Source organism: Camelus dromedarius, chromosome 14 (assembly GCF_036321535.1).
Source record: "Camelus dromedarius isolate mCamDro1 chromosome 14, mCamDro1.pat, whole genome shotgun sequence".
Classification (NCBI taxonomy): Eukaryota; Metazoa; Chordata; class Mammalia; order Artiodactyla; family Camelidae; genus Camelus; species Camelus dromedarius.
Genome location: NC_087449.1, coordinates 5,668,005 through 5,682,304, shown reverse-complemented (window position 1 = coordinate 5,682,304; position 14,300 = coordinate 5,668,005). Strand labels below are relative to the sequence as shown.

The following is a 14,300-nucleotide window of genomic DNA, read 5'->3' as shown; positions in this document are numbered from 1 at the left end:
TGAAGGCAAACTATTTTCATGCTGGTTTCGCTCAGACTCTGCTGAGATTTTTTTGTGATTTAGCTACCGAGGGTCACATGTCAGCATCTGTCTTAGGAAGATGTTTGGAAATTATTTTCGATATGGCAGTCAGTTTTATTCAGACACACATCAGGTGTGTGCCTTTGTGGCGTCCCCAGGAGTGAGTCTGGGTTTTCATCACTGTCACTTGGTTTCTCATATCACCCCCGTTGTCTTTTTCAGAATAACTGAGGCGAATCAGTAAAGAAGCAGCTTTGTCGGGACAAGAACAAATAACTGAATGCTTCCCTAGGTCTAAAATATGCAAGAGAACTAACAAAGTGATGACATTTTAGGCCTGAGGAGAGTGTGGTAGTATATAGATCCACGTGAGATTGTCCCTTTTACCTTGTACTCCTCTGCTGAACTGGTTGAAACTGGCAGCATTTCAGCAAGCATATCACCACACTGTAGAAACGTTTTTAAAAATGATTGTCACCGTCATAGGCGGTATGTGGAGGTTGCCTCGTTGTTCACCTTGTGTTGCTGGCTCTTTCTGCAGCCTCGGTCCTGCCGGCTGCCAAGGAGCAGCCCCTAAGTCAGACAGCTCCGCGTTAGCCCCTCAGTCCCCCACCAGCTCGGCAGCCTCAGCCCCACGCCTTCTGAGCTTCAGCTTCCCCGTTTGCCAAATGAGGATCATTCAAGTAACTACGGCACGGGTGGCTGTGAGGAGTGAACACGATCATGTGTGGGGAGCTCTGAGTTTGGGTCTCACACAGAGCTGTCAGGGTCTTTTAAAACGCTGTCTCCTTTCAGTTACCGCGCTGTCTTACGGGTGTTCTCCTCTCCCGGCCTGAATCTCTGCTGGCCCTCCTCATCCCCAGCTCCTAGGAAGGCACTGCTCAGGGCTCTGTCTTTGCCAACATCATTCTCTTTTGGGGGGGTTTACCCATTTTTATTAATCAAGACATCCAAGCAAGAAACCTTAGTGTTGTCTTGAACAACGCTTTTCTTCACCACGTCTGTCTAGTCAGTCACCAAGTCTTTTGAACCTGGCTTTTTTCACTTAGTCTGATGCTTTTGATGGGCATCCAATTTGATGCCTGAATCAGTAGTTAGTTCCTGACCGAGCAGGATGGATGCATACTGAGTAGTAAGGATGGAAGCACCACAGTTGTATCCATTCACCAGTCTGGTTACCTCAGCTGTTTCTGGCTTTTGCGGATTGTGAGTAAAGCTGCCAAAATCATTTGCAGTCAGGTTTTGTGTGGACACAAGGCCTTCATTTCTCTTGGGTAAAACCTAGAAGTGGGATGCCTGGATTATGTGGTGACTCTCTAAGACCCTGCTAAGCTGTCTTCCCGAGTGGCTAAATTATTTTGCAATCTCACCAAAAGTGCACAAGAGTTCCAGTTGCTGTGTATCCTTGCCAGCATTTGCTACTGTCATATATATATATATATATATATATTTTTTTTTTTTTTAATTTGGGCCATTCTAACAGACATACACCCTTTTTAGGAGATAAATACTTTTAAAATCTTTCCTTCTTAACATTAGTATCAGTGGGACCAACACATTTCAGCAGGTCATTCACTATTTTTGAAACAAGACAGTGGGAACTTACCACTAGAAGGATTTGAAAAAGTTTCTGTGAACCCTTTAGGGATAAGAGAGTCCAGAAGAAATGTGCACAGTCCTCCCTTGGTATTTGCAGCTTCTGCATCCCCAGATTCACCTGACCATGGGTCAGCGTCCCCAGTGAGAGACTGCCACGTGACTAAAAAGGTTCAATCTAGCAGGAAGCAGAAATCTCAAAGCATAATGCTTCCCAAAGGCGGTCCAGCCCCCTTTCAGCTTCACCGCCGATCATTGAGGCTTGGCCCAGCCAGCTGACAAGGTTCCTTTCACGTGTTCTGGGTACGTGCTTGTTCTTTTAACCATCCTCTCGTTGGTCCATCTCTCAAAGCCGTATGGGGCGGTTGTGAAGAAAGGAGGCTCGCTGGTGCTCCTGGCTGTGCCGTGCTGTGCATGCTGACATGGCTGGAGTAAGGTTTCTGAGATGTCTTCTTAACCACCCTGCTGCTCAGATTATATTTTTTCCCTTCTGCTCATCATATAACTTTTCAGATTCCTACCAAATATGTTATTTACCTAATAAGTCAATAGTAGTTTTATTTCCTGGAGTGAAGATGGATTTTCTGCTCCTCCTCCCAAGCCTTCCTGAGGAGCAGCTGAGATGCCTGGCCAGGGTTAAAGGTGGAGTCTGCAACTACCCAACGTTTTTTCCCCCTTGTACAAAACCACCTGGTTAGTAAAAGAATTAAACCTACAAACCTAAAGGACATTTGTTTCCTAACTGACTGAGCTGGATGGCCTGCTACCATTTTATCATGCCTATTTCCAGTTCTAATTCCTTGCCTCTTTGTCTGCACAGCCATACCCTAACCTACAACTAATAGTTCTGATCCATTTTCAGAAGAAGTTGACCTAGGTTATCGCATTAAAATTATGTTTCATACATAGAAGTGTCACCCAAAGTGGCGCCCCAGGAAGTCATTTCCCAGACAGCAAGAAGAGTTTTGTCAAGTCCCAGGTCCCTTTTTCACTTCTCCGTGGTAAATTGCTGTCTGTTCCACGTGTCGGGGACTGGGGGAAAGGAGGAAAGAGGACAGAAGCATTGGTGGGAGAGGTTCTGGGAGGATGTAGTTCCCAAGGGAATAGTTCCGGTGGATCAGTGGCTAAAAATGGAGGTGACCAATTGGATTCCAGGGAATCCCATAGTCTTAAGAATGGAGTTGTTGCCCGGCTGTCCTGTGCTTCCCCCTTCTTTTACATCCCTATTACAAGACTCTCAGCTCTCTCAGTAAAGGGAGCGACTGTGTATCCCTTCTGCCTGCCCTCCCTACCTTCTTCTCACTAGTGAGTGCACTCTCCCACAGGAGGGCTTCTGTAAGTGGTTAGTTCCCAACAGTCTGTTCAACCTGGTTCTACTATCCAACACCTCTGTGCCTGACATTGAGCACTAGTGACACAGCCGTGAACGAGACAGAAACAGCCCCCTGCCCTCCTGGAGCGTCTACTCTAATGCATTTGCAACAATACTCCCTTGCATATACTTGCAGCAATACTGTTTCCTCTTTTAAAAATCTGTAAAAAAATTTTTACTGCATTGTTGTTGGTTTTATAGGTTTATGGTTTGTTCAGTGAAAAAATACATCCTAAGTTCTGATCAGCCAACAACATCATTAATGTAATGATGTTTTGCAAAAAAAAATTCTCTGTAGTTTCCAGTATTTCCATATGTATCAAGTTTAATGACCTAGACTTACTTAATAGAAAAAGGCTAGAATTCAAGAGAGCTGACCCCTTTTTTTGCGCACAAAGCAGTTCTTATCGAAGATAACCCGTTTGTAAGTTAGGAACTTCCTGTTCAGTTAATTTTCAGTAATTCAGAGGCTGAAAGTAACGAGTTATGCAGGTACCTTGCTTTTTTCTCTTCCGTGGCCTCTTTTCACTACTCATTTGCTTAAGAGTTTCGTATAAAACATTTATAGGATGCCTGCTGTGTGTAAGACATGCATTGTAATAAGCAGAAGGAAGGGGAAAATGTAAAACTGGTTAGGTTAGCTGAATGCTTTTTAGTGCCTTTGAAAAAAGATTTTGGTAAAAAAAGGAAATTTAAATTGTAAGCAGTTAGCTAAATTCAGGGTTTCTGTGGACAGACGAGTGAACATAGCAAGACTGGTCAAAACAGGAAGCAGTTTTCACTGCCTCCTGCTCAGAGACATACAGCTTAGGTTTACTGCATCTCACACAGTGAGTCCCATTTTAAGAGAGACTGCTATTTTTTTTAGTCTTCCAAATAGTGCTAGTCAGTGGGCAAGTACTGTGTACTGGGCCCTGTGAAATATATAAAGGTAGAGTGAAGCACTGTGCCTATCCTCAGGTGGCTTATAATGCTCCTGGGGAGAACGGGCTTAAAAGAGAAGCGCTAGCAGGCAAAGGTATAGAGTGAAATTGCGGGACAGCAGTAGCTCCTGGGTTCAGGTGTTAAAGGAAAGCAGACAGCACTACCTGCGAGCCCCAGCAAGACTTCCTAGACCTCACAAGATGTTGTTGCCCCCATAGTTGACTCCAAAACACCAGCCAGTGGCCTCCCCCACCAGCTTTACTGAGACATAATTGATACATTGTTGATATACAATCTTGCACATTTGAGGTGTACAGTGTGGTGATTTGATGCACATATATATTGTGAAATGTTTACCACAGTAAGGTTAGTTAACACATCCTCACCTCGCATGACTGCCGATCTGTGGTTTTGGTGAGGACACTTAAAATCTATTCCCATAGCAACTTTCAAGTACACAGTACAGTGCTGTTAGCTGTAGTCACCGTGCCATAAGTCAGATTCCGCACTGTGACCTTCTCTGCTGACTCAGGCCCCCTCCTGGTGCTCACGGCCTGTAGGGCCCACGTGACCTGCTCTCCCTCCACCCCCGTCTCTCCGCTCCCATTCTCCGTTATTCTCCCCTTTCTGACTGCGGCAGCCAGACTGACCTCCTTGCTATTCCTCCAAAACGCCTGGCACTTAGCTGCTTCAGGGCCTTCTGACTTGGCAGTCTGAGCTTCCTGGAACCCCTTCTCCCAGGCATCTACATGGCTCTCTTCTCATCACATAATGATGGTGATGCCCTGTTTTGCACTGTGCTCTCCCCATGTCTCTGTATCCTCTTCCGCTGCACTGCTTTTCCCCTTAGTGTGTTTACTGTCTAACATTGGTACTAGTGTTTTTACCGTCTAACTTATTTAATGGTTTATATTCTCTCTCTCCCAAGTAGAATGCTAATTTCAGAAGGACAAGGAATTTTGTCTTTTTTTTTTTTTTATTCACTGCTCTATTCCTAGTGTTAGAATAGTTCCTGGCATATATTGGTTACACACACACACACAAAAATGGTGTTTTTTTGGATGAATTGATATAATAGAAGGAAAGAATAGAAAACAAGAATGGCATTCCAGTTAAGGAAGATACAATGAGCAAAGGCATGGAAAGAGAAATAGGAATATGTATGGTACATTGGTGAAGGTGGACGGGGGGGGCCTAACCATCACGGGTAGGTGGTTTCTTGTTTGAGGATAGTTGAAAATAAAGTTAGGTCAGTAAAGTGGTACCCAAGGCGTAAGGCAAACAGACATTAGCAACCAGGCAAAGGAGTTTGGGTGTGATGTCAGCGTAAACAGCAGAGTTATTTCAGGTTCCTAAGATGAGTGAGCCCATTAACAGTGTTTTAGGAATAGCAGTTGAGAATTGTTATGAAGATGGGTTGAAAGGGGAGAGACTGGATTCAAGAAAACCAGCTAGTTTCAGTCATCCAAGCAAGGGGCCTGTGAAGAGGGCAGTTGTGAAGAGAAAGGTAATGATGAAGACCGGTCAAGTCTGTGAGAAGGCCCACAAAAGAGAAAAACAAAAGGGCTTGTTGTAACTGCTAAAGGAAGAATGAAGGAACGCAGAGTGTCGAGATAACATTAAGGTTCAAGACTGGGACGAGTGAGGATAGGAACAGGGACCAGCTAGGTAGGTCTGGGGTCTGCAGGGGTTGCTGAAGTAAAAGCCTTTTGTTTTCCTTCAACTTTCTGTCATTCCTTAAGGAAATAATGCTGAGAACTTAAAGGCTTTCACTTCTATCTCATCTTTAAAATTAGCAGCAAGATCTTGTATATATTTCCCTGTGCTATACAGTATAATCTTGTTTTATCTATTCTGCATAAGCCTGTCAGTATCTACAAATTTTGAAATCCCTGTCTGTCCCTTCCCACCCCCTTGGCAACCACAAGTTTGTATTCTACGTCTATGAGTCTGTTTTTGTTAATATATACAAGATCTTGTGGTAGCTCACAGCGAAAAAAAAGTGACAATGAATATATGTATGTTTGACACATACATTGTAAAATGACTATAACTCAATAAAAAATGTTTAAAAAAATAAATAAAATTAGCAGCCACAGAAGGTAGGCTCAAATGGTCACATGTGTGTGGGCCTCTGCTGTATCCATTGATAGTGTTTATCTAGCTTGATGGGCCAGAAATGAGGACTCGTTGCTCCGTGGAATTGAAATGTTTTATGTAATTCTTGCCTGTAAAATTTTAAATTATTTTTCATTCAATTTTCCCTTCTCTCCTTTATCTTCAGTTGTAAATTTAAAATTCTTATTTTTTGCTGGATTGTAACATAAATAATCACAAAATAGTTCGTCAATCTCCACATACTCTGTTTTATTTACATTAATTCATGTTCTTTCAGTATAGAATTAACACCTCAAACGCGTAATTTCAGGACACCCCACAGGGAGTGAAAATGTCGATTTCATCTTTCGAACTTTGTCCCGTTTCAGGTTTGGTGTGAAGAGGAAGCCAGTTTACATCAATGTCATAAGGGACCCTATCGAGAGGCTAGTTTCTTACTATTACTTTCTGCGATTTGGAGATGATTATAGACCAGGGTTAAGACGACGAAAACAAGGAGACAAAAAGGTAATATTTTAGTCTTAAGATGTTTTGTAAAGATAATTGTTTATGAAATGCAATGAACAGGGTGCTTTTAAAATTTATTAGTGGTTACAAGGACGTTGCTTGCTTATTGAGGAAATTTTGAAAAGAACCCAACAGTACAAAGAAGCGAAAGTCAAACCACTTTGTAGTTGATATTTTGAAGTATATGTGATGTTTTGTCCTTTTAAAAGCCATTTTACTTTTGTTCCAGAGCTGAATATTTGTTTTATTATAGTCCTGTTAAGAATTTTCTACAAGGCCATTATAGTTATTTATCACTTGAGATGTTTGTGTACATGCTTTGGTTCTCATAGTGTTGATGATAGCGGTTTATATTGATTTGTGATCATCTCTTTAGGGACATTCTTCTGTTAAAGAAGCTACTTTTTTTCAGGCAAGACGAGAACAGTAGCTCAAAAGAGTTCTTACTTAGCAGGTTCAGATGGAGTTGTCTTCTATTTAAGTGCATCCTCCAGAGTCGCCCCAGAGTTGTTTTTCTAAGAAACCAAACTGTGTCACTTTTCTGGTGGAAAGCCCTTACTGGGACCTCATTGCTCACAGGATTGCCCAGGGCACAGGAGACAGAGTCTGATGTGACCTGAGACCACCCTCTCCACCTCATTTTCCCTGAGGCGCCCAGCGCCCCAGCCATGTGAGATGTCACCATCCTCCAGACTTACTGCTTTATACCTTTTGCACGTGTGTTGTTCCCTGTATTTAGAATGTTTCTGCTTCATTCTGGAAAACTCTTTGTCCACCTTCAAGATCCAACTCAAATGTTAACCTCTTGTCCCTTTCAAGGCTTCCAGACCACTGCACTCCATTCAAATCTCTATTTTTTAAGCATTTATTTTGTGGTACAAGAATTATTTGTTCACATGTGTGTCTTCTTCAGGAGGCTGTGAAGTTCCTGAAGCAGGGGCTGTATTTCATTCACTTTTGTCTGCCCCGTATCTAGCATGGTGCCGAGTCATCTGTAAGTGCTGAGCAGATGGCTCAGCGAGGGAGTTCTGCACCTTCTCAACCCAAACTGATGTGTGGTAGTGATGCTAGATACTTGATGTACTGTAATAACTAACATCCAACAAAGAGTTTTTTTCTAAGTTAGATGTGCCCTTTGTGTCACATGCGGAGGCAATTTTTTTGTTGTTTTACTTTTTTATGTTTTCTAGAAATTGTTGTTTCTTTCCTTTGTCTCAAAGCTTTAGACAGAAGGTTCTGAGCCAAACAGTACCTTTTTTTTCCCCCACTGTCCACTCATCTCTTAGTATTATTTAATCTTCTGAAAAAAAATGTGTAATTATATTACTATGGAGATTGTGCAAAATTTTATAAAATCTAATAATATAACTCTGTTGTGACCTAGTGCTTTAGAATTTATTGTTAGTTATTTCTGAATTCACTTCCGTGCTAACTGCTTGCTTTCTATTTTAATTTTAGCCCCATCATTTACACTAGCTCTCATCTGGTAATTGTTAGTATCCACCTCCCTCCTTCAACTAAAGGAGAATTAACGTTGGTAAGGAACGAATTCATAGTCACGTAGGTTCCTGCGTCCACCATTTGTCACGTCACACCTGGATACCCTGGTTCTGTGGCTGCTGTCCTGTGTGGTTTGGGGAATTTGGTCATAATAATACTTAATAGAATAACAATAATAGCTCACATCTCTTGAGTGCTTATTGTGTATCCAGCTCTGTTTTAAGTCATATTGTGTAGTTTTGCAAGTGGTCTACACAACCGTTCTATGGGATAGTTGCTGTAATTGTCTCCGTTAACAGATTAAGGAAGCCGGAGCACGAAAAGGTTAAGTACCGCGCCTGGCATTACACTGCCAGTGAGTGGGGGAGCTGGAACTTAAACCCCAGCACCCTGACTCCAGAGCTCACAGTCTCAACCTCTCTATATCCTTTAAAAAGGAGGGAGGGAATGCAGCATGTTACTCGATATTTTTATGAGGTATGTTCCAGAGAAAAATGTTCTATGGGAAAAACTTTCCACAGAAAAATGCAGGCAGATATTTTAATTTAATTTCCCTTTCATCTTTGAATGTTTTGGGTAAGTATGCCATCTCCAGCCTGGAAATGTAACCATTTTTCACCCTAATGATGATAGGGCTTGGATTGGCTGTTTATGTCATTATAAAATACATCTCAATGCACCTGTTTATTTATTTATTTTTTGAGTGTCAAAAATTCACATTCATTACTATCACCTCTGACCTCATCAGAAAAGTCTTGAAGTATTGGGACACTGTCAGGCTTATGGTGACAGATGAAGTTTTCCAAAAATAAATTTAAAGTTTTTTATTTTTTTACTTGAAAGCTTAACTTTTATCACTGGCTCCCATAGGATTTCTCAGTCTTGGCATCACTGTTGCTCTGGGCCAGATAGCACTTTGTTGTGGGGCTGTCCATCGTAGGGTATTTACCAGCATCTCTGGCCTCTGCCTCGTAGCATCCCCCCTGACACCCTCTGGGTGTGAGAACCCAAAATGTCTCTGAACATTGCCAGATGTCACCCTGGGGTCGGAACACTCCAGTTGAGAACCACTGTCTGTTGTTTTCTTTCAAGTGACGGGCACACTTTGTTTTTATATTATATTTATATTTATTTATTCATAAATAGTTATTTATATATATTTATATAAAAATATATTTGTTTATATAACCAAATACCCAAGTCTGAATAGTTTGTTTCTCAATCCTCCTTTCAGCATGAGCCTTTTTATGGCTTCCAAAGAACTATGCATGGAAACCTCATCACTCACATTTTCTAAATATGTAAATATCTTTTATAGATATTTTGGGTTTGTATTGCCCTATAGATTATTAAACATTTTTATTAATTGTTTTGTCAGCAGAACAGCAAGGGAGTCACTGCACATAACTATATACTCTTTTCCTAAGTGTAAGTAACAATCTAAGGGGCCAATCTGGTTATGTTTAAGAAGTCCCCACTGGTCCCAGAGACCCCAGTTCCTTCTCCAATTTGCTTTTTGTATTTCTTACTCTAAAATAACTAGACTTCTTGAATTATAATGAATTTAGAATATTCTACCTAAAATATGTATTAATTTATAAAAGATATTAATGAGGTTAGAAGAAATCCATACTTAGCCACTACGTGGTCCCACCACTGGCTTACAAAGTGTTGCCTCCCTAGTCCTTAGCAGTTCATTACCCCTGACCACGGTTTTTACTTGTGGAGCATGGCTTTTACTATCCTGTCTCACAAAGGCATTTGAGAGCTTACTACTGTTTGCTTAGAAAGTATTTTATATGTAAAAAGTGCCACAGGAAAGCAAGGTAATATCTCTGCAGTTTATATTTAAAGGTTTGGTAACTTTTTGTCGTAGACCAGTCTCCTCTGTCTCAGTCATCAGCATAAGGTGGGAGTTGAAACAAGGGACTGAATGAAATTGCCCTTGGGAGACACAGAGAGCATGAAGAGAGGACTAAATGAAAAATGGATGAAGAAGAAGAGGGTGTGCAAATCTGTAGCTCTGGGGAGTACCGACATTTAAGGAATAGACAGAGGAAGGAGGGGAGCACACCGAGGAGACCGAGGTCAGAGAATCCGAAGACAAACCTGACAAGTCCTTGAAATGCATGGGAAAATAATTTCAGCTGCAAAGAGGCTACTGAATTGAGGCTGTTAGATTTGTCAGCACGGAGGTCATTAGGGATGTCCGAGAAAGGAGTTTAAGTGGAATCAAAAAGATGGAGGAGTAAATGAGAGACGAAATTAAGACCGAGAGGAAAGACTGCTCTTGAATACAAGTTTGGCTTTGAAAGGAACAAAAGAAATCAGAAAATACTTCTTTAAGATGACAGACACTTGGGCATATTAATAGAGCTGAAGAGAGCAAGGGGTGATGATAGAAGAAACTGGAAAAAAATGGATGGAGCAGGATCTCAGAGGGGAGTGAGAATGGTATTCAAAGATAGGAGGAAATGCTTCTTTAAAGATGAGAGCAGTGGGGGCTGCAGATGCAGATAAGCTTGAACCTAAGCAGGAAATCACAGGAGTTCACTCTTAGCATCAGTTTTCTATATAAGATAAGAAGCAAGATCATTTGCAGAAAAGGGTTTGAATGTAAATATAATTTCCATCACTATCAAGCATCAAATTTTGTTTAATGACTTTAACCTTCAATTTTAGGAATTAAGTATCTGAGCTAATAATCTAAATAGTGTAAAGAATATTTTGATATTTTGTACCTGTAAAAAACATCTGTATCTAGGTCACAAAGAATTGCTTTTTCTAAGCATTGACGGTTTTTAAGTGGAAAAGCAGACCATCACTTTTTGTTTCTCTGGTATACTGAACTAGGTTTTGTGGGAGAGGACGGGATCTGGAGTGTTTTTATGTCATTTGTTTGTTTTTGCTTTTTATTTTAAGAACTTGAAGTTTTGTAAGAGAGAAATATTTATAGAAAAATTCTATTTCTCAAATGTGACCAAAATGTTTAGGAGAAGACTAGTAGAAGTTAGCAACTAAGCGGGATAGTTCTGGTGACCAGCGTTTGAGTGACAGTCTTCTTCTGTGATATGAGAAGCCCGGGGCTCTTGTCACTGTTGGAGTGAGTGCAGCAGTTCATCCTGAATAAAACCTTAGTGGACTGATTCATCAAGTTATATGTAGTAAAGATGGTATGGAGTTGCGTTAACTTGGCTTCTCTCACTAGGAAATTTTATTCATCACATATTTATAAAGAAACAGGAATTTCCGTTATATGCTAAGACCTAGCACATTCATATATGCTCACCAATTTTTGATTATTCATAGTTGTTATTTTTCTTTCCTTCTCCCTTGCTACTGGCCATCTCTGGCTTGTTTCTTTTAGTTGATGGGAGTGAAACACCTCTGCCAAATGGTAAAAAGGAGCCATAAAGGAGGCAAAACTCAAACTGTTTTTCTACTTTTTATATTGTCTAATAAAATGTTTAATAGGTGGATTAGTTAGTGTAGATATTAAGCTTCTAAAACAAAGAAACCCAAATGTTTAAATAAGATTTTTTTTCTATCATACATTAAAAGTCTAAAGGTGAAGGGCCAGGCTATAGAGCTGCTTTACTCCACATTGTCATTCAGGGAGCTGGGTTCCTGCCATATTGTTGCTCTGCTGTCCTTTAGGGACTTGCCTTATGCACTTGGTTGAATTTGAGTCACCACCACATCTGCCTTCCAGCTCATGGGAAGGAGGGAAGTGAAGAGCCACCAATTTCCTTTTAACCAAGTGACTCAGAACCTGCTCACATCACTTCTGCCCCCAGTCCGCTGGCAAGAACTGAGTCATATGGCCATACCTAACTACACAAGAGGCTAAACTCTAGGACTGTGGAGGAAAGGAGGAATGGATTTTAATGGTAACTCTTAAGACTGCTAGAGGAGGCCAGTACATTTTGAACTACTGGTCAAAAATAGGCTTGAAGATTAGCTACAAATTGTCTTTGTTTGAAATATTAAAAGACTTCTAACAACCCAGGATTAGGAGTTGGCTAACTAGAGAATTTGGGTTAAAATAGCCATTTTATGTGCTTATTCATTTAAACAGTTTTAATTCCAATAGTGGATGTTTACATTCCCAAATTTGTCCCCATAGTGACTCTATGGAAACAGACAAATGCTATACAGGTCAGGGAGAATAAGGACCAACAAAACATTATATTTGACTATTAGGGAGGAGAGGTGGGGACAGAGACACACTCAGACATAGACACATCCCATTTATTGAATGCCTGCAGTGAACCAGTCTTTGAGGTGGATTCTTTTACATCCATGATTTTATTTCCTCCTCAGAGGAAGATTGTGCCCTCCTTTTTTGGATAAGGAAGCTAACATAAAACTTAGGTTTTCTGGGCTTCAGGATTCAAACCCAAGTTGTAGATCTTCTTCCTAAATCATGGCGAAGGTCATTTGTAAAAGAAATGGGCAGATCAGTTGTGGGCTGCAGTTTGCCGATGCCTCTTAAATGTTGGCCTGAGCGGAGATAATTATTCCACTATAGCTTCACCCATAGCCAGGTCTAAGGATCTGGGGCCCTATTCTCAATAGATTTTTGGTTGAAAGGGACCTTTGAATTTATCTAATTTTATAGATTAGAAAGTGAGGTCTGAAGGCTGTAAAGACTTACTTAAAATAGAGTTAAACATGGTTCTGGAAACTCGGGGATCTGGACCTGGGTGTGTTCCATTTCTACTCTCTCATCCTCCCTCTTCTCAAATAACGGGTGGTGTTTATAGATGTCTAATGCAAGGCTGAGCTTCTCAGTTTGTTCTCTGGTATCTTGATGTCATTTCACATAGATAATGCCTCCTGTTAAAATGCCTGTGACAGACAGTAGGTACTCAAGAAAGTGGAGTTGATTTAATTGTAGATCCATAATCTGTGAGTCTCTTTCCCTTCTAATTAATTTAGTGAGATGCATTTGGAGAGGAGGGCATGCAAGTCATGAGAATCTGAGGTCATTTCTGCTTTGTACGATGATTTTCTTGTTTGTTTTAATAAGAAAAGGGGAAAAGACTTGTGTAGTCCGACTTCATATTCTTTACAAATAATTATTTCACAAGGAGTATCTTTATCCTTGTTTTTATTTAATTTCCTTTGGTAAGGGGATAGAAAATATAAATACACAAATTCAACATAAACCACTACTTATTTTCGAGGACAGGTTATTATCTGGGGGAGTGTTCCATTCGTATAGTAAAAGAATCCTTGTAAACATTGGCATAAAATGAAGATGTGAGAGATATCCGTGCTTAACTTTCTTCAGTATCTCAAGTATGTTTTTGTAACCGATCACTTCAATTCACTATCTCATCCCACCCACTGCTGCCATTTATTTAATAACTTACCACATTAAGATACTTGATAGGTGAGACTTGGGTTTCTGGCTCACATGTGCTGCTTTGTCTTTATTCCAGACCTTTGATGAATGTGTGGCTGAGGGCGGCTCAGACTGTGCTCCCGAGAAGCTCTGGCTTCAAATCCCGTTCTTCTGCGGCCACAGCTCAGAATGCTGGTAGGGAAATGCAGTTAGCCTCCATCAGTAATCTGTTCTCTCCAGAATCTGTTTCTCAAGGGGGAATGTGTTAGTCAGGGGCTGGGCGTAAGGAATGAGTGAGAGACTAGACTGAAGATAGCACGTAATTAAGTAGTGCCTAGTTGTGTGGTTACCTTTAGGTGCATGAAAAGGGTTCTTACATATAACATGCCTGCAGTGGTTTCTCGGATGCTGGTTTTTTTCTCTCTTTTTGTTTTGGTTTTGTTTTTGGTGCTACGTACTTTGCTCTGTCCTAGTGGACGTCTGAATCAGGAGGCGGGGTCATTTCATAAACCTCATTCTCCTGAGCTTAATGCTTCAGCTATCCATCTTAGATCAAAAAAGGCTCACTGGGTAAATGATTCACCTGGTTAGACCGATCTGACTTTGAGAAATGCCAAGGTAAAGTAAAGATACTTTATTTTTTAATGGTTTATTTCCTCAGAATGTGCTGAGTTTTCAATTTAAAATAATGGTACATAGTGAATAGATGGAGCACAGGGGATTTTTAGGGCAATGAAATTATTCCATATGATACTGTAGTGGTGGCTACATGTTACTATGCATTTGTCAAAACCCATAGAACGTACAGCATCAAGAGTGAGCCCTAATGTAAACTATGGACTCTGGTTGATAATAATGTGCCCATGTAGGTTCATCGATTGTACTAAATATGCCACACTGACAAGGGACGCT

General features: G+C 40.7%; 1 protein-coding gene across 2 annotated transcripts in view; it reads left to right on the top strand.

Moving 5' to 3' along the window:
• The window catches only part of HS2ST1 (heparan sulfate 2-O-sulfotransferase 1), a 157,531-nt gene that overhangs the window by 134,875 nt on the left and 8,356 nt on the right, over positions 1 to 14,300 (top strand). For both annotated transcript variants that reach the window (XM_064493373.1, XM_010974661.3), the window contains exons 4-5: positions 6,400 to 6,538; positions 13,486 to 13,583. In XM_064493373.1, the coding sequence (XP_064349443.1) occupies positions 6,400 to 6,538; positions 13,486 to 13,583 (237 nt within the window). The remainder of the gene's footprint in view (positions 1 to 6,399; positions 6,539 to 13,485; positions 13,584 to 14,300) is intronic.